Source organism: Melanotaenia boesemani, chromosome 4 (genome assembly GCF_017639745.1).
Source record: "Melanotaenia boesemani isolate fMelBoe1 chromosome 4, fMelBoe1.pri, whole genome shotgun sequence".
Lineage (NCBI taxonomy): Eukaryota > Metazoa > Chordata > Actinopteri > Atheriniformes > Melanotaeniidae > Melanotaenia > Melanotaenia boesemani.
This window is the reverse complement of record NC_055685.1, coordinates 38,358,284-38,378,627: the sequence shown is the minus strand read 5'-3', so window position 1 is coordinate 38,378,627 and position 20,344 is coordinate 38,358,284. Positions and strand designations below refer to the sequence as shown.

The following is a 20,344-nucleotide window of genomic DNA, read 5'->3' as shown; positions in this document are numbered from 1 at the left end:
TTTAATACTTTGTTCAGTTTTCACGGCAAAATTTGGGGAGAAGTCTTCAAATAATCCAGTTACAGGAAAGCCACTTGTGTCTGCTTGTGCTTCGAGGGAATTATGCAAACTTAACCTTTTATTTACAACACACAAGCGATCCTTACATTCGTTCCGAGAGCAATTTTAGAATGAACAAATAACATGATCAGACCAGACGGTGGAGCAATAATTTAAGGAAAAGTGACGTCATCTTTAGTCGACACAGGCTCCATAGCTCAGGGGTTAGAGCACTGGTCTTGTAAACCAGGGGTCGCGAGTTCAAATCTCGCTGGGGCCTGTCCCACTGTTTTTTTGATATGTGAATTTTTTTTCCCAACACTTTGACCTGATTTGCAGTAAAACCCTGCAGGCACGTTGTGTCCCACTGTTTTGAGGAACCTACAAATACAAATAAGCTTTAACTCTTTGTTTCAGGTATTTTCTAATGTCACTAACATGTTACAAATGTTAAATTATTTTATAGGTGCTTGAAAAGACAAGATTATTACAAACTGATGAAGTACTTTTCAAGCTTATTAACGTTTTACGTGCTTGTCAAGATGAATCTGAAAACACTGGAGAGGTAGGTCAAGCTACATTTGTCAGTTGTGGCTCTTTTTCTACGTTCCAATGGAAATCATGACCGATAAGTGTCTGCTAGCTAACGACAGCTAGCAAGCTGAGGATTTTGGTACGACGGTTTAAGTTAAAAGACGAAATGAATTACGTATTTATTGTGCTAAATGCTGTTTGTATCCATTTGTATTTTGTTTTTTTTGCCAAATGTTTTCCGAAACAATATCAAACAAGCTGAAAAACAAAAGAAACAGCTCTGATGAGAGAACTGCGAATTCTTGACGACACCCCGTTCTTTTGCCTCTCAGAGCCCGGATAGCTCAGTCGGTAGAGCATCAGACTTTTAATCTGAGGGTCCAGGGTTCAAGTCCCTGTTCGGGCGATGCTTTTTATTTTATATTTATTTATTTTTAATGTTATACTTTTTACTGACTAGTGATTGTGGAGCTGCAGAATTACTTACTACTTCAACACTGAACAACTGGACCATCACTATGCACTTTAAAACAAAAATGATAATTTTACCATCTATAGTTATTATATTTTTCTCTTTGGTTTATAATTTTTTGTTCTCTTATTTCTCTTTTTTAAAATTTAAATCATAATGCCTTTCTATTTATGCTGCTTCACTGTGCCTTTTAAGTAATTGGTCCTGTGTAAAGTTTAATTTAATGAAATATAAATAAATAAATTAATTAAACTGTTACAATCAAGACATTGACACATTGCAGAAATACAAACCTTTATGACTTTGAAAATGAAATAATGATTTAACTAAAACAAAATAATTTAATCACACTCCCAGTTATTGATTCCTTTGTTGCTGCAAAACTAGTTGCAAACCAGTTTATACATCTAAAGTACAAAGTATACCTTCTGTAAAAAAATATAAGCCCATTTGGTTTATGTGGATTCTTAACATAAAATAACAGATGCTTTGCAAAACACATAAAAGAAATGAAGTACAAGGAAACAGAAACATTGAAACAAAAAGCCCAGATATACGAGTTGGATGTGTTGTGGATGTTGTCTTTTCATTATTATCCATGCTCGCAGTGGCTCGTGTTTGTCTTCTTTTTGTTCTGCTTAGTGATGCAGACAGCCACCATCATGACCAGCACCCCAGAACCCACAAATGCCCCGCACCAGCGTTTGGAGAGGATCTAAGAGGAACCTGGAACTGAGATGCAGGATCAAACTGATCAACTGTGCAACACATTTTCCCCTAAAACAGCTTCTCTGCAGAGAATTTCTTGTTGTTCTGGATAAATTTAGCCTTTGTTCAGCTCTTGTGATGTGCCTGTAAACATGTGCTGCTGAGCCAGTTACAAAAGTGTGAATGTTAAAATGTTGTCAGGGGGGTTGTAGCAGTTTAGGAGCTTTGCCATCAGTGCATCTTCACATGAAGTACACATCAAAGAAGAGCCGGCTGGCTGAAGCCCAAGGATGCCTCCTAGCCAGATGGCTACTACCATCGACGGTCTGCTGTGTGATGCAACCATAAGACAGACGCATGCAGGGAAATCTACAGCTTTAGGGGTAGGCCACTATAATCCCTACACACTGTGCATGACACATTCTGGAGAGAGGGAAGGCTGCCTTCCCTTGATCACATGATCAAAAAAGAAAAAGTTGGGACACTGTATGAAATATAAATAAATAAGGAAAGCAAAGATTTATGAATCTTATCAACTCAGATTTTATTCCCAATAGAACATAAACAAGAGATAAACACCTGGAGGAGCATTTGACAACAAATTAGGTTAATATGCAACGGGTCAGTAACATGACTGGGCATAAAAGGAACATTTCAGAGAGGCAGAGTCTCTCCGATGGACAGAGGTTCACCAATCTGAGATAAACTGGCTCTAAACATTTTGGAAGAATTTCAGAAAAATGTTCCTCAGACTTTGATGATCCACCATCAGAAGATTCAGAGAATCAGGAGGAATCCCTGTATGCATGGGATGATGCTGGTGATCTTCTGCATTAAAATCAGACATGATTCTCTACTGGAAACCACTTCATGGACTCAGGGAGACTTCCAGAAACCACTGTGAACACAGTTCACCCTGAAATCCAGCTGGGGCAGATAACATCTGCTGTGTAGACACTATATTTCTGAGTGGTTGCAGAAGACAAATTATTGCTGTCAGTTGCTTGTTTTTACATTGTGCAAATTACAGCTTTGCATGAAAAGAACGTAAGTACAGGCTGCAGGGCGTGGTTGGCTGAATGGCTGGGTAGTGACTCAAGACCAAGTGGGTCCTGAAATATTTGTAATCGGATTGTGCATTAAAAGAGGCAGTTATAAACATTATGTTAGTGATGTCTTAAATTTGGAACTAATGTTGAACAGTGAAACAAATAAATTATTTAAATGATAAATTTTCATTATCTTAGACGAAATACAAAATCAGAAGACGATCTTTGACAGTCTATGAAAATGTAAATTTTAAAAGCTTTTTTTTTTTTTTTTTTTTCGCCCCGCCTCCCCTGATGACGTAAGAGGCGAAAGGTCAACCCCGCCTTGGCATCACGAAGCAGCTGTATGCTGTTCGGACGAGCAGGAAGGAAGCGGCAGCAACAACATCTCCGTGTCGTTATCGATTACTTGGCGAGTATTGACAGCCTCCGCTGCTGGTTTTTAAAAACCGCCTCTCTGCCTGACCGTCGGACTGAAATCACCGGGAGGAATCACCGCGCGTTCACAGGTGAAACACCAGCTAGCATTAGCATTAGCATTAGCATAAGCTGGCTACCTCTCAAATCAACTGTCAGCGAAATGTTTGCCAACTTTGGCGCTGTCAGCCACTTTTTCTTTTCCCCCTATGTGTGATATTTTCAGGAAGAATTAATTTGTGGTTGTGCTAACTTGCTTTTGATTTATTCTCCACTAAACCTGGTTAAACAGTATGCTTAGAATAAAATAATATTAATGTGTAACATGAGTTCAAATCTCAGATCTTTACAAAGATAACAACTCAGGCTTTGTTTTAATCTCATTTCTCTTTTTTTTACTTCCCCTTATAACGTTCCCAGATCAGGTGCTGGTAAGGTTAACTTGATGTTTTGGGGCACACTTATATGAAGTTTAGCTAGGAGATATAAATAACTTGGGGAAATGTTTAAGAAACGTATTGTAGTATAAGATAAAATATAAAAAACATTAATATATTGTTAAATATATTAATATAATTACAAATCCTGCAGGTCTCACACTGCACATGAAGTGTCAGGCTTTCTTTTTTTTTTTTTTTACACCATCGTTCATTTAAACAGAGGTTATCAAAGAATTGATTTTTCCACTTTTCACAAAGATTTTGAAAATCTGCTTTTAGCTGTTAAGCTCATTTTTAAAACTCAATGGAGGCCTGAGGGACTCTAACAAAAGCCGGTCATGAAATGTAGTCGCAAACAGTCTGTTAGTGCTGCTACATACGATATTATCTTTCCAATCAGGGCGTTACAGACAAACATTGAGTGTTTGTTTCAGCTCTCTGTCTCCTCAGTGTTGTAGCGTTGAATGTGCAGAGTTATGAACCTGAATAATAAACAGAATCATGGAGAAGCATGTGTATGATAATACAGCAGTATGAAAATAATAAACTGTGGCTTTGAATGTTGTTGCTTCATCAGAATCCTCTCCTCCCCTCATAAAAACATCCAGTGTTCCTCTTCCTCAGAAAGTGAAAAGCCTGGCGAGTATCTGAGCCTCTGTAAGAGTTGATATAATTCTCTTAATGCTCAGAAATAAGAGCCACAGTTTTTTCTTAATGAGCTGTACATTATTTAACACTGGAGCAATCTTTATGAAAGAAATGAGATTATTCTGTCCCATAATTCAGCTAAAGCTGTCATATTTCTCCTTCCATCTTCCATTAACCTCACTATGTTTTCCAGTGCTTCAGACATGATTATAGGAGGTGAATCTTTGGGCTGTTGGATTGTGTCCTAGATGATAAATTAATGATTTTCCTAGAGCTTCTTATTTCTCACACAGTACGTCAGGTTGAGGTCTGGACTTTGTCTGATCATACCAACATCCTGGTCCTGGTGTAGATCTGCTGCTGTGCTTTCGCTGTCGGACAGATGGACTCACATCTGACTCTAGAATACTTTGGTATCTAAAGGAGTTCATGGTCCACTTTAATGTCTGCAGAGCAAGCCCGGATCATCATTCCCCCACCACCGTGCTGACAGCTGGCCTGAGATGTTTGTGTTGATTCGCTGCTTTTGGTTTTCTTCATTCTAACCAAACATCTCCACTCTGTTCTAGTCTGTTCAGAGGTCTTTGGGACTCATTCACAAGCCATTCTTACGAACAAATTTGTTCTTAAATCCTACTTACAAACTTTTTACGAGGATTCCTGGAAGTCTTCGTATCTACAAACATTCAGGAGGACTCTAACCAACGTGTTGACATGTTTAAACAAAGTAAACTTTTGTGTTGTTTTCTGCTGTTCAGTTAATTAAAATTAAATAATAAAATAAAATTGCAGTAATGATTTGGTCAGATTTTAAAAATATCTTTTGGGAATTCATAGAGCTTTTTGTTATTCTAACATAAACATCAAAATATTGCAGCTCTTGTTCCAACGTTAGAAATGTTCTTTAGTTGAAAAATAGATATATTATAATATTATATGTATATTAAGTAAGAAATTGGTGAATGAGGATGTTGTTCCACTAATCTTGGGGTTTGTTAGGGGCAGCTTTGTCATCCTAAGCTGTGTTGCCATGTTGTTTTTAGTGAGAAGAGTCAAGTCATACTGGTTCAGTCTTTTTCTGACTGGACTGTCATGAGCTCAAACATTTCACATATTGATATCCTGATAAATCCTATGATGTTGATGTAAAGCTCCAAATCTCAGTTTTCAGAATGGGAATTACATTGGTGGTGTGGATGGTTGAGGAATTACGGCGATGTGAATCATGCGTTGGACTTTCTGGTCACATGGCAGGATTTGAAGGGTTATGCTAAGTGAAACCTGGAGCGTCTAAGATGTAGCTCTTGGGTTGGTTTGCAGTTTTTCCGAGCGTCACACAGTCGTCTCTTGGGCTGAATTTGCTGGTCTGTCCACTCCTGGGAAGATTGGCTTATGTCTTGTGACTTTCTCTCTATGGAATGATGGACTCCAGATAGTTTGGAAATGACTCGATAACCTTCCCAGATTGATAGGCAGCTTCTCCAAGATCATTCTGATGTCTTTCCTCCTTGGTCTTGTGTTAACTCAGCACCTGCTGCTACTGATCCTCTTTATTCCTGTGGAAACGGTAGGAGTGGACACACCCATTCTGACTTTTAGGTCATTTTTAGGTAAATGGAAACGGACAGATTTTGATATGTTGTTGTTCATCGGTGGTTGTATTTTGATCATTTTCAGGACCAGATTGTTTTTATTACGTCCTGATATGGACAGAGGTTTTTTTTTTTTACATGACTGTATGTTGGGAGCTGAACTTTGTTGTCCGTCATTCCTCAGTCGGGTGAAGCGTGAAGGAGCCTCTGTCTGACTCTGCTGTCTGTGATTCAGGATGGCAGGCGTGTTTGATATCGACTTGGAGACTGAAGACATCAGTGACACGGAGGTTGGTATCCCAGTCGTTTGAGGAGACGGCTGCTGATCAGACAACACATTCACATAGATGCTGTAGTTCTTCTGTGGGTGATGTTTCTTTAACCGCTCTGTTCCCATCTGTAGGAAGATGTCTGCGACTTCACAGTGACAGAACCTGAGAAGTAAGTTTATTCACGATGACATGAAAAAATGAAGAAATGGTTGTTTTCGTGTAGAAATGATTTCTATGTTGTGTCTTCCCAGTGTCCAGACGGAGGAGGTGGAGCTGACCAGTGAAAGTGTCAACAGGGGCTGTGAGAGAGTCGGACCCGACTGCTTTGAGCTTCTCACTGTTCTGGGAAAAGGAGCCTACGGCAAGGTGTGTGGGCGTGATCGTGCACTGAAACGTGCACGCTGGTGAATGAAATTTGAAGAACTCCTTTCTTTTCACGTTCCCCAGAAATGTAACTGCCGACCTCTGTAAAGTAAAATTTAGTGTAAATCTTATTTTAGACGACACCTGTGCAGGATGGGGAGGGTCCTCAGATGAACCTGCTAAACCTTTAACCCTGTAAACATGATGATGAATAGAAATGCAAAACAATCTGTTTTCCTGTCTCTTATTATTCCGTTAACTATTTCATCATCCTTCCACCTATTTCAACCAGTCATATATCAGGTGTTTAGCTATTTGAAGACATTTGTACTGGTATTTATCTTTTTAAAGTCTTTGTGTTTCTTTAATTGAGAAAGCTTTAAACTCTTCAGGAACTTGAAGCTCTTTCTAACCGAACTACGTCAGCTGCTATTGGAGACCACATTTAAACTTTAAAGCCTTTTACGTGTGTGTGTTTTTTTGAAATGTCACCGTTTCAGGGTAAATCCACGCTAAGATGGAACTGATCTTGTTTGAAAAAGTTTTCTCAAAAAATTTAATGTTTCAAGAAATGTGTGCATCCACACAAATTCACTGAAAACCTGTAGTATACCTGCCAGGCCTTTAGGTGGCGCTGTAACGGTGCCAAAAACAAAGAATAGCGCATTGAGCATGGGAATAATAATAATAACAAGACAGTTGCTTATTTTTATTTTTATAGACTAACCTGTAAATCCACCATCAGTGTGGCTGTGGGTGGTTTTGTACATGTGGGTTAAGGGGAAGTGGAGCTATGGCATCATGGATTCAAGAAAGATCCATATAGGTTGTAAACAGGAAACAAAAAGGTGATGTTTTTTAGATTTATTTTCTTTTGTAACCGGTTTAAAAAAAAAAAAAAATGAAAATTTCACCTTCCAACTTTTTTTTATTTTTGTTCTGTTGTGATCTTGATGTTTTTATCTGTTCAACACCTGTTGAAACAATTCCTTCTAAGTCCTTTTAACCTTTACTTTTCAGATACAAATTACACATCACAACATTGGAAAATTTGCCCTCTTTTAGCTAATGTTACTACCAAAGACCTGCCCCTTAAGCTGGGCACACATACAGATTATCGGGCTGCTTTTGTTCTGACCGACCAAGGACCACCGATTATCTTAAATCTTATCCTATAAGATTATCCTGTAGTCTGAGGTTAGTTAAGAACGAATTTGTCCCAACAATTGGCTCCGAAACAGGTTGTGGTCGACAATCGCAAATATTAAACTTGCTCAATATTTGCGATAAAAAATCTTCACGTGTGTGAGGAAAGCCGATGACTCCTTGTTGTTGTGACTGTGTGGATGGCGATGGACCAAAACCAGCTTTTATGCTGCTACTTCAGGTCTCCAGCTACTTTTATCGAGATCTATACCTCTTCCACAGATTTGCTAGCTTTTTTACGTTTATCATGAAACTTTTCATCATTGCCCTGTTTCTGTCTTTTCTTTAAGGTGTTCCAGGTGAGGAAGGTTCAGGGCGCCCAGACAGGGAAAATATTTGCTATGAAGGTCTTGAAAAAGGTAATATGATGCTGCTTCCTGTCCACTGCATCCTCTCTCTGTTTTTTTTCTTACTCTTGCCACTGTACCCATAACTGCTGTCTGTATCCTGAAGGCTAAGATCGTGCGTAATGCTAAAGACACGGCGCACACACGAGCGGAGCGTGAGATCCTGGAGACGGTGAGACATCCATTCATCGTGGACCTGCTGTACGCCTTCCAGACTGGAGGAAAGCTCTACCTCATCCTGGAGTGTCTGAGTGGTAAGATAACAGAGGATAAAATAATCACATGAACCAGAACTGGCTTTCATGTTTGTTATGACTTGTTGTTTATCACCAGGAGGGGAGTTGTTCATGCAGCTGGAGAAAGAAGGCATCTTCATGGAGGACACAGCCTGGTGAGGGTCCCCTCCCTGCAGTGTTGCTGACATTGAGCAGCTTTAGCATAGTGATGCTGTGGAATAAGTTCATTGTTCATGTAGGTGATGGACTAAAAACAACTGTTTGTGTTTAGTTTCTACCTGGGAGAGATCACGTTGGCCCTGGGCCACCTCCACTCAAACGGGATAATCTATCGAGACCTGAAACCTGAAAACATAATGCTCAGCCACCAAGGTAAAGCAGCACGCCCTGTAAACAGACTGAGATGTGTTGCAGTGCGCTGAGTTGCCTCACAGCTGACGTGTTTCAACTGAAACTTCAGTATTCTTCAGAGCTTTAAAAATCACTTTTATTTTTTGTATTTTAAGGACACATCAAGTTGACTGACTTCGGCCTCTGTAAGGAGTCAATTCACGATGGCACCGTGACACACACCTTCTGTGGTACCATCGAATACATGTGGGTAACTAAACACACCATACATCCACCACATCAGACTTTACTTTATTGTGTTATAGTGGTGAAGGTTTCTTTGCTGTATTTCTCACCTGGTCTCCATCCTGTCCAGGGCTCCAGAGATCTTGACCCGGTCGGGTCACAACAGAGCGGTGGACTGGTGGAGCCTCGGGGCGCTGATGTACGACATGATGACCGGATCGGTGAGCTGCAGCTGTGAGACACAATGGGAATGAATTAAAGCCACTTTACTTGGTGGAGCCACTTCTCCAGTGTTCCGATGACCACTGGTACTACCGTTGCCTTCACCTTCCAGGCTTTCTCCAGCTCTTGCTTGACTCCTTGGTATTTCTCCAGGTTGTCATGCTCTTTCTTCCTGATATTTCCATCGTTGGGAATGGCTACATCCATCACTACGGCTTTCCTTTGCTGCTTATCCATGATCACTATGTCCGGTTGGTTGGCCACCACCATGTTGTCAGTCTGTATCTGGAAGTCCCACAGGATCTTAGCCCTCTCACTCTCCAACACCTTGGGAGGTGTTTCCCATTGTGACCTAGGGGTCTCCAGTCCATATTCTGCACAGATGTTTCTGGACACTATGCCGGCTTCTTGGTTATGGTGTTCCATGTTTTCTTTGTCTGCCAGCATCATGCACCCTGCTGTGATGTGCTGGATTGTTTCTGGTCCCATTGCATGAGACATTTATTCAGTGTCTCATCCCTTGGGGCCATCTTCCTGATGTATTCATGGAGTTTGGATGTTTCATCTTGGATAGTGGCCCTGATGCTCCTCAGTCCTCAGCCTCCCTCTTTGTGCTTAGTGTGTAGCCTCAGGACACTGAATTTGGGGTGGAACCGTCCATGCATGGTGAACAGCTTCCGTGTTTTAATGTCTTTGGTCTGAACTTCCTTCTGTGGCCATCTGATTATCCCAGCAGGGTATCTGATCACTGGCAGGGCATAGCTGTTAGTTACCCGGATCTTGTTCTTGCAATTAACAGCTATTTTCATATATATTCTAACACTTGTCTCACATCACGTGAGTTTAAGTGTTTAATAAATGAGTGATGGAGGAGAGACGGCTGGTGTGTTACAAGCTGCAGACTTTTATCTGAACATAACATGATGAGCACTAGTTGAGCTTCTCTCTGATTCAGCACCCAGGAGCAGTTGGAGGGTTAAGGGCCTTGCTCAGGGACCCACATTGGTTCACTGGCTACTTGAACCTGGGTTCTCCTGACCCAAGCCCATTAGTACAATGTACCAAAATCCAAAGCCATTTTAACATCCGCACATCACATCCCCGAATCCATCTTTCTCCACAGAACTCATCAGAACCAGGTCTTTGGCTGTATGGATTGTGATGTCACTGGTTACTTTGATCCACTTCTGGCATTTGTTGTCGTAGTCCAGGGGTGTCCAAAGTCGGGTCCTCAAGGTTTGCTGTCCTGCAGGTTTTGGGTGTTTCCTGCTGCAGCACCTGAATCAGATTAAAGGGTCAACATGCTTCAGCTGAACTTGACAATAAGCTGTTGACATCCATTTAATTTGAATCAGGTGTGTTGGAGCAGGGAGCCATCTAAAACCTGCAGGACCAGAGCTGGACACCCCTGTCTGTCAGTCACGTCTACAAATGCCATCAAGTGTCCTCCATCTTTTCCTGTTTTAGCTGAGCGTGGAGATCTTTGTTTCAGATGTTCTTTGTACTTCAGTGTGTTTGCAGCTGAGGCGGTGCAGCTAATAGCTCGACATCATCCCCCCTTTTATTTACGTAAAAGCTTTTCTGTCATCTGTCATGTTCAACTTCGTCCCGTGCAACTTCACCTTCTGAACTTTCTCCGTCCATTTTTACAGCTCAGCTTCTCTGCGGCAGGTTTAGTGGTACAGCAGTGAAAAGGGTCCCCCCTCAAACTGTTGCCCATTGCGTTGGGTTCCCAGTGTTGTTTAGGCTGTTTAAACCGTGCTGTGGTAATAAAATAAGAAATATAAGAACCAGTATACCACTCAGTACTAATGGGAAAAGTCAGGAGATGAGGCGCAAAAGGTGGTGTTCTGGTGGATTCTTCAAAGATGGACTCCTGGTTAGGATCAATCTCCAGAGTTCAAATTATTGATCTCTGCGTCTGGTCTGTATTTAAATCTGTGTATAATAATTGTTGGCTGGAAAAAAGACTCGGCTGTGAGTAGGAGAGTAACCGAGAACATCCTCAGTCATGTTACCCCTCCTGAATCTCCTGAATGCATCAAGTACAGTTTTACTTTTTATGTTTTCAGAGTGAGCTGTGTTTTTATCGAGGAAAAGGAATAATGTGGAAAACCCAGAGGGGAAGTGATCATTTATTTAAGAGAAAAAGTCAGACTCTTCGAGGTGTAAAGGAAATAAAAAATGTTCAAAAAAACAACTCAAAGCTGTGGTTGGAGAATTTCTGCAGGTGTTGGATTGAGACTGTGTGGAGAACAGAAGACTTAGGATGTAAAAATAACGATATAAACAAGTCTGTTTCCCCATCAAGCTGGATTTTCAAGTGTGGGGGATTCCTCTGAGTGTGGTGTCAGTGTGAGTCAGTCTGATGGCTGTAAACATAAAACCACGGTGGTGTGTGATTCTGAATAAGTCTTCCAGAACCGCAGACGTTTCCGGCCTGTAATCAGATAAACTGCCACCAATGCGAAGGCTTGTTGTGCAGAAATATTCAGAAGGTGCTCTGCTTTGGCCATGTTGGTTAAACTCTGAGGTATAAAATCTAGAAGAGCTGTGACTTGAAAAGAGAAATTTACCTAAACATGTGCATGTGTCCAGAGTATTATCAGTCACAGACCAGCTCAGGATTTATTCTGATGGCAACTTTCCTAATTTCTGTTTTTGTTTTTTGTTAAGCTGTAAAGTGAAAATCATCTCCAACTCGCTTCTGAAAAAAGGAAACTTTAATCATTGCACCTGACAGCAAGATTACACAAATTAAACACAGTATCAGAGCTTCAAGCCCGTTTGTCCAACCAAGCCTCAGGCCTGGAACATCGTTCTAGACGTCTAGTCAGAAATAATTCCTTTCATTTGAGGAACTGAGAACTTTGGTGTGAAAGGCTGAGCTTGAAACGCTGTTTAGATGACTGTAACGTCCTTTTTACTTGTTTGAATAAGAACAATGTCAGCTGCCTCCAGGCTGCACGGCTCTTATCTGCTTATTAGCCAGGTTTTAGCCTCTCTCCACTGGTTTCCCCTCCATTTTATTTTAGACCTTAACATGGTCAGGGCCCTCTCTTCATCAGCTGCAGTCCTCAGGTGGTCTCAGACTCACACTTTAGGACCAGAGGGGATCGAACCATTCAGGTAGAGCCACCCAAACTCTGGAATGAGTTGCTTCTCTCTTTAATCAAATCAAACTTTATTTATAAAGCAGTTTTCATGCCAAAGGTAAGAAAAGATTAAGAAATTTTAGGATCCCGACTCTGTGGAAGCAGGCTTTTAGTTAGACAAGGGTTCGCGTGTTTTATTGTCCGTTATTTTATTGTAACGCACTTTTTAACTGGAAAGGTGCTGTATAAATAGAAGTCCCTTCCTTCCTTGATGCTCCTCGGTAGGATGGAAACAACTCTGAATCTCATCTGACCCGACAAACAAACCAGCTTCTTCCCAGATGTAATATGATAGGACAGGGTGCTATCGTCTATAACTAACACCACCATAGATAGACAATAGATATTTCGATGTTTTGAAATCTTCTTTAAAACACTGTAAATGTTGAATTCAGCATTGATGCATAAAAAAGACACCAGATGGATTTAAGTAAACTCTGTTTAAAGGAGAAATTTGTGAATTAAAACTTTTATTTTCTATCATTTCTCAGTTCAATTATTTTATATTCAGTCATTATTTTATTTATTATTGTTAAGGTAGTTTTTATTTTGCATTCAAATAGAAGTCATTCCTTTTATAATTAGTCCTTTTACCATAAAAACTAAACAGCCTGATTTTTTTTAAATCTTATTTACATGATAACATGTCATTACATCATGTCATGTCTCTTCAGGTAAGCGATCCTCCCACCAACAGGCAGAAAAAATTATTTTCTGTCAACATGTGAAAAACAGACAAAAATATCTGCGTTTTTAAACGTTCAGCGTGAAAATACTTACGTCAACTTTATTAATAAAACACTTTGGTCAACACTTTTGTTTTTGTTTTAAAGTGCTGCAGAAGTTTTAAAGACAATAGAAGTAAAAAACGAAACAACAAAAACAAGCATAAATAAAAGACCAGAATGGCCGAACTGTCTGGTTTAAATGCAAGAGAAAGCACTGGCTCTTCAGGCGGGTTTTAAAGATTTCATCTGATTCTGAGGTCTTGACGTGAAGCGGGAAGCTGTTCCACAATTTGGGAGCAACAGCTGGAAAAAAAAAATCAGCCTTGATGAGGTAAAAGCGTGGATAACCTTCTCAGAATCGGACAAAAATAAGAACAGGCTTGATTTTAGGTTTAGAATTAGATTTAGGTTCTAAGCTGGAAGAAGCTGCTCTCACCACAGAGTTTGTTTTATCAAATAAAAAGGTATCAAAAACTACTCCAAGATTCCTGATCAAGCCTTTATTGTAAGGGTGTAAGAGGCCTAGGTCAAGTTTCTGGGTGGCAAGGTGGTCCGGAGGCCTAAACGACAACATTTCAGTATTGATTCCATTTAGATTAAGGAAGTTAAGGCCCATCACTCTCCTGCGAGGAAGAGGAGGAATTGTCCTGCTCCGGTGGGCTGAGAACTTCACGTCCATCACGGGAACGCTCACAGCTGAACAGTCGGACTCTCCTCATCATTTCTGAGGCGCATTACAGCTTAAAATGGACGTCTCACATTCAGCTTCCGCCTCTTCGCGCTTGTGAGCGAGCTTGATGCGAGTACTCGTCTCCACGCTTCTTTCCTGCCTCCTGAAGCAACAACACGCTTTCTGTAGAGACCAAGATCAGACGTACAGCCTCGTAGTTGGACACAATGCAGAAATAAAACTCCTCATGATGAAGAGGTTAAGGATGAGTCTTTAAACAACAACAGTGGTCGGTCCAGGGCATGCAAACCTTTCTCAGAATGGTCACCATGACGATGAGTAAAAATCCCGTCTGTGTTGAGGTGTTACTACCTGGAGAATGAAATGCTTTGTTGTGGTGTGTTCTGATCTGTGGAAGAAAAGTAATTAATGCTGGTTCTCCTCTGGTTTTTCCCACAGCCTCCATTCACAGCTGAGAACAGGAAGAAGACCATCGATAAGATCTTGAAGTGTAAACTCAACCTCCCCCCGTATCTGACAATCGATGCCAGAGACCTCATCAAAAAGGTGTTTACACGTAAAACACACACACTAATCTGTTGTTCTTCTGTTTCACTGGATCAGCAAGAATCTATCCCAGAGGCCGGGGGGGTTGAACCAAACACAAACACAACTACAATAAAATAAATGTGTGCGTAACTGCTCATTATGGCAGACTGTTACTGCATCTAACGTGATGAATGTGGACATGTTTAAGGTGTTTTTCATCCATCATGGCTCCTTTGTGCATCTGGGAGTAATTATGGTGGACATATTCAGTGTAATGGTGTGTATGTGTGTGGACGTTAATGTTCCTCAAACACACCACCAGCAAATGTTAATGTTTCCAGATTCCTTCAGGTTTCTCTTGGCAGGATCTGCTTTTGTTTGTTCTCTGGTGAACGTAAGAAGTCCAGATCAGAAGGAGGAGCTGGATCACTTTTCTGGCATTTTTCTGTGGAGGACAACACACACTGTGGGTTTTTATTGTTTGTGGAACAAACAACGGCCTTGTTCTCAATTTTATTTTGTGACCACAAACCAAATAAAACACTTAACAAAAGATAGAATGTATGAGGGGGCGGATGTGGTGATTAATGTGGGCTTTAAGTGGATACACACTAAGACTGAAACTCATTTCAGGTCAGCTGTCGTCCTCCAGCATGACTCACACCTATCTGGTCCACTCCATCAATAAAACTTTATTGATGACTTGCAGTTTCCACAGTGAAGAATGAACTTTTCCAGAGTTAAAGATGTCGTTTAAACACATTGTAAAACACATTTTGAAGCTTAATAGATCAAAGTTTTGGTACAAAAGCATGATGGTTGTCTTCCTGTCTTCTGTCAGCTGTTGAAGAAGAATCCAGCCCAAAGACTCGGCTCCAGCATAGCGGACTGCACGGACATCCAGGTAACCCACCGTCACCTTTCGGGTCAGACTGGGTTCAGTAAAACAACCCTTAGAACAGGATTTGTGGATTTTAGAGGCTGTTTTTTAATGCAGTTCAGTTCAGCTTCATTTGCAAAGCACCAATTTACAAACAGTTCATTGTGTCCAGTTTTAATCCAGTTAAAACAAATAAAACACTTTATGATCCACATTAGTGATAACTGAGTTAAAAAAAACCAGTTCATGAGGAATAATAGCCTAGCTAGGGACGAGGGAACATCCATCAGAACCAGGAAGGAGAAAACTATAGCTGAGGGGTCCTGACCTAAGACCATTCACTTCCTGAAGCTAAACTGGGACCTGGTTCTGCTTCCTGCAGCCAAATTGGGATCTGGTTCTGTTTCCTGAAGCCAAACTGTGAGCTGGTTCTTCTTCCTGAAGCCAATCTGGGATCTGGTTCTGTTTCCTGAAGCCAAACTGGGATCTGGTTCTGTTTCCTGAAGCCAAACTGGGAGCTGGTTCTTCTTCCTGAAGCCAATCTGGGATCTGGTTCTGTTTCCTGAAGCCAAACTGAGAGCTGGTTCTTCTTCCTGAAGCCAAACTGGGATCTGGTTCTGTTTCCTGAAGCTAAAATGGGAGCTGGTTCTTCTTCCTGAAGCCACAGTGGGATCTGGTTCTGTTTCCTGAAGCCAAACTGGGAGCTGGTTCTTCTTCCTGAAACCAAACTGAGAGCTGGTTCTTCTTTCTGAAGCCACAGTGGGAGCTGGTTCTGCTTCCTGAAGCCAAAGTGGGAGCTGGTTCTTCTTCCTGAAGCTAATCTGGGAGCTGATTCTGCTTCCTAAAGCCAAGCTATGAGCTGGTTCTTCTTCCTGAAGCTAAACTGGGAGCTGGTTCCTCTTTCTGAAGCCACAATGGGAGCTGGTTCTGCTTCCTGAAGCCAAATTGGGTGCTGATTCTGCTTCCTGAAGCTAAACTGGGAGCTGATTCTGCTTCCTGAAGCTAAAATGGGAGCTGATTCTGCTTCCTGAAGCTAAACTGGGAGCTGGTTCTGCTTCCTGAAGCCAAGGTGGGAGCTGATTCTGCTTCCTGAAGCTAAACTGGGAGCTGGTTCTGCTTCCTGAAGCCAAATTGGGAGCTGATTCTGCTTCCTGAAGCTAAAATGGGAGCTGGTTCTGCTACCTGAAGCCAAAGTGGGAGCTGATTCTGCTTCCTGAAGCTAAACTAGGAGTTGATTCTGCTTCCTGAAGCTAAACTGGGAGCTGATTCTGCTTCCTGAAGCTAATTTGGGAGCTGGTTCTGCTTCCTGAAGCCAAATTGGGAGCTGATTCTGCTTCCTGAAGCTAAACTGGGAGCTGGTTCTGCTTCCTGAAGCCAAAATTGGGAGCTGATTCTGCTTCCTGAAGCTAAACTGGGAGCTGATTCTGCTTCCTGAAGCTAAATTCGGATCTGGTTCTGCTTCCTGAAGCCAAACTAGGTGCAGGTTTTATAATGGTAGGTTCTGCATTCTTTGCTCTGACCCAGAACAGAACCTTTGTAGCTGGTTTCATGCATGAAACTGCAGTTTGGTGCTGTTCAGGGTCTGATGGAGGTGGTGCTGTTATTCATGTGTGATGTTTAACTAGATTATTTTATTTTTCTTTGCAGAAACATCCGTTCTTTAAACACGTCAACTGGGACGACCTGCTGAACAGGAGAGTGGAGCCGCCATATAAACCACAGCTGGTGGGCCACCTGATTATGCTTTACAGCATTCATCTTCTTAATCTATCGTATTAACTTTTGATAATCTTTTCACTAAAAACAAAAAAATTGCTTTCTTTCCCTCCACCTCTGGGTTTTTGGCATCTTTGCAGCATTCAGACGAAGACGTGAGCCAGTTTGACACCAGGTTTACCCGACAGACGCCGGTGGACAGTCCAGATGACACCACACTGAGCCACAGCGCAGAGCTGGCCTTCGCTGTGAGACTCCTCCTCCTCAACGCTCAGATTAATGCAACAGCAGTCGCCTTTTCTCTAAAATGATCATGTTTTCCATCAGGGTTTCACCTACGTAGCTCCATCAGTCCTGGAGAGTCTGAAGGAAGGTTTCTCATTCGAACCAAGATCACGTCCTGTACGCCGCCACAACAGCAGCCCACGCACACCCATCAGGTAGCGCACGAGTAAATCCAGTCCACGTTATTTATACAGGCAGTAACTGGCCAGTGTGTAATGATTACTGACATCTAGTGGTGGAGGTGGGCGTAGCACTAGTTTCATGTAGAGAAGTACTGCTGTGAATGTACGGTGGCTGTCAGTGGCCAAATTTCCAGTCAAGTCTTCTCCTTTATTTATTGTCCCTGAAGGGGAGCTTGCTTTACATACAGGTCCTCAAACATCAAACAATAAAGTCTCCACTCACTTCCACCAAACATGACAAAAACAATCAAATGATATGATCCTTCAATAAAATAATAAAATGTTGGGCCAACGCATTTTTGGTCAGGCAGGAAAACGACCCACACAATGATCATGTTAAGTCTTTATTTATCTCTTTAAAATCATACAAAGATTATTTAAAAATAAAGTAAATAACTTTCTCGGGACATCATAAAACATTTTTCTTATTTTGTTTTCTTTCAGTCCTCTTAAATTTTCTCCTGCCGGACCCTTTAAGTCCAGTCTGGACGGAGAGTTGGATCCTTTCTCGCCCACCTCTCCACCGGCAGCTCCACCTCCTGTCCCGCTGGAGAACGGAGCCGCCAGCCAGCCCATCAAGACCCCAGCAAGGAACAAGAAGAAAGGACATCGGAGATGAGGAGGAGGGGGCGGAGCTCCAGAGACCCCGCCTCAGTCACATGAACTTATTCTGCTGTTGTGGCCGAAGCATCGATGGAAGGATCTTTTATTTTTTTCTTCTTTTTTTCAGTTTGCTGCTTGGGTTTATTGTCCCACACATGCTGCTCATCATCATCATCATCATCAGATTGTACTGGACCAGCATGAAGTCGCTTTAACTGATGTCTCTGATGCATAGGAAACGATAACTTCTGCTCTCTGACGGCAGAAAAAAGGGCGAACAGGCCGTCGAGTTGAGTGATGGACTACCTGGTCTCCATATTTCATCCTGTAAACCTGCTGGTTCAATTACAGCAAAGAGAAGCTGCCATGTTCAGTTTCTGGGGTTTAATTTTCCATCTGAGGTCGACTATCACAGGCTGACGTTTTAATTAGAGACCAGTTGAAGGATCGCTGGATTTAAGTTCCGGTTCCTCTCCACCAAGGTTAGAAACTGAAGCTGAGCTCATCGTGAGCAGAACAGCCACGGACGGGTCACTTCAGGCTTTTTGGGTTGGTTGTTGTGTTTGTGTGTAAAATGTCTGCAAAGTTATAGAGTTGCTCTCTTCCACAGAAGCTCCAGAGTTACCTCTAACGCCCCGTTTGGTCTCCAGGCTTTCAAACAATCACCTGACCAATCAGAGCAGACTCTGGGTTTTAGGAGGCGGGGCCTTAAAGAGACAGGAGCGTTTGAGGCAGAAATCATGAAGCATGTTGGGGTCTTCTAACGGACTTATGAGTAGATTATAAAATATATTAACCCGAGTTAAGCATTAACTGGCTCAGGAATGTCGGCTTTGAGTGGTTTTTGACGACATTTTCTCTTTGTAAACAGAAAATCTACATGTCTGCTGCCAAAGTTTTTCTCACCAGATATCCTCATTTTTCATTTCATTTGGGCCAATTAGGAGGTTTTACTCAGCGTCTCTCCTCTGGCGTCCAGATTTCTAGTTCTCATGTGTTCACACGAAGCACCGAAGCCAGCTGAGAAATCGGTGCTTTCAGTAAACAAAAAGCTTTATAAAAAGAATATTTTTGCAAAGAATGACAGACTTGACACCAGAATGATTCCAACTTTTTAAATGTTTTTATTTTCGATCATTTCCTTATAAATGATTAACCTGAAGTTGCTTCGTGTCGCCTCAGAGGAGAGCAGATTTTACTGAATAATTCAGGATAACGGGACGTTTCGGGATTTCAGGGACTTATTTTCCAAATTCATGCATCTGTAAAGTTTCTAAAACACATACCTTTTTAAACTTTTAAAATTTCTTCTTATTGAGAAGAGTTGGAGGATTGGTGAAACACAAGTTTCTTTCGTTCACGTTAAGTTTGTTTTTAAGCTTAAACCAGGAATAATTAGTGAGGGAATAATAGGAAATGTGTTTTTCCTTCATCTAAAGGTTAAACAGAGGAAACGTATCTCATCACTAGATAGTGTGAAACGCCTTATTCGTGCTCATAAACGCAGCGCTGTGCATCGTATCGTGCTGCGTTCACCAACTGACAAGAAGAAAATGAAGATGGAGACGTTAGTTGAAGCTCCGCCCCCTCTCACCAGCGTAAGCGTGGAAACAGCTGCTTCCGAGATGGACGCTGTCTCAGAACCGGAACCAGAAACTGTTTGTGGATGTAAAACCACCCACAGACGAGGAGGAGTCAGGGAGGGGTGGAGTTACTGCCTCTGTCATGTTGCCTCTGCAGACATGTTGGAATTAATGCCAAAAACTTCCAGAAAGCTATTTGATTGTTTGGGTGTGTGTCCTGAAACACAACCTGTGTCATTACCATGGAAACGCTGTGTTTAATGTGTATCAGAGCACATAGAAATGTGGAAAGATCTAGGCTTCATTTTGGAGGAGAAGTCGGTCACCATGGAAACATGTCAGCATCCGTCAGACGGAGCTGATGATGTTTCTGATGGTCGATTCTTCGTCTCGTCTCCTGAAACTGGTTTCTGGCTCAGATACACCTGCAGTAAATTTACTTTCATCCGGACGTAAGATTGTGTTAATAAAAAAAACAAGTTTCATAATTTCATGACTTCTCCAGACATGAAAGCTGGAGTTTTTCTGATTTAAATGAGCATTTTTAAAGAAGACGCCTGTTTTCTGCTCCCGTCTGTTTATTTTCAGTCACGTTTTCAGACTTTAATTCGGCTGCTCTTCTTCATGGACTCTGACGAGGATGCAGGAATAAAGTCTGAACTGTACTCAACATCCAGTTTGACAGCAGAAACGTGGGTTCATTGTGTTCTGTTTTGTATATTTATTTATATAATGACTTCAGAGTGATATGTATAAGCAGTGTTGTGAAGGGAATTGTACAAATGTCTAAAAACGAGGGGAATTAGTATTAAATCTGCCTTTTTTCTGTCTTCTTCTGAAGAGTGTGTGCTGAATGAAATGATTTTGGTTGC

General features: G+C 41.5%; 1 protein-coding gene and 2 non-coding genes across 4 annotated transcripts; all 3 read left to right on the top strand.

Annotated features, from left to right (window-relative positions):
- The first annotated feature begins 246 nt into the window (after positions 1 to 246).
- Positions 247 to 319, top strand: trnat-ugu. Its single transcript has one exon. It is a non-coding gene; the product is annotated as a tRNA-Thr (tRNA).
- A 587-nt stretch (positions 320 to 906) lies between these two features.
- Positions 907 to 979, top strand: trnak-uuu. Its single transcript has one exon. It is a non-coding gene; the product is annotated as a tRNA-Lys (tRNA).
- Positions 980 to 3,103: 2,124 nt separating this feature from the next.
- Positions 3,104 to 20,344, top strand: LOC121638492 (ribosomal protein S6 kinase beta-2-like). 2 transcript variants are annotated; one of them, XM_041983327.1, is made up of 16 exons: positions 3,104 to 3,311; positions 6,135 to 6,189; positions 6,303 to 6,340; positions 6,423 to 6,537; positions 8,031 to 8,099; positions 8,194 to 8,341; positions 8,421 to 8,478; positions 8,595 to 8,695; positions 8,830 to 8,920; positions 9,030 to 9,120; positions 14,134 to 14,241; positions 15,065 to 15,127; positions 16,751 to 16,828; positions 16,960 to 17,067; positions 17,147 to 17,259; positions 17,731 to 20,344. In XM_041983327.1, exons 2-16 carry the CDS (start codon positions 6,136 to 6,138, stop codon positions 17,903 to 17,905), a joined length of 1,410 nt encoding a protein of 469 aa, XP_041839261.1. In that variant the 5' UTR covers positions 3,104 to 3,311; position 6,135; the 3' UTR covers positions 17,906 to 20,344. The 2 variants fall into 2 exon arrangements, with proteins under 2 accessions (XP_041839261.1, XP_041839262.1); XM_041983328.1 differs by having other exon boundaries at positions 6,084 to 6,189.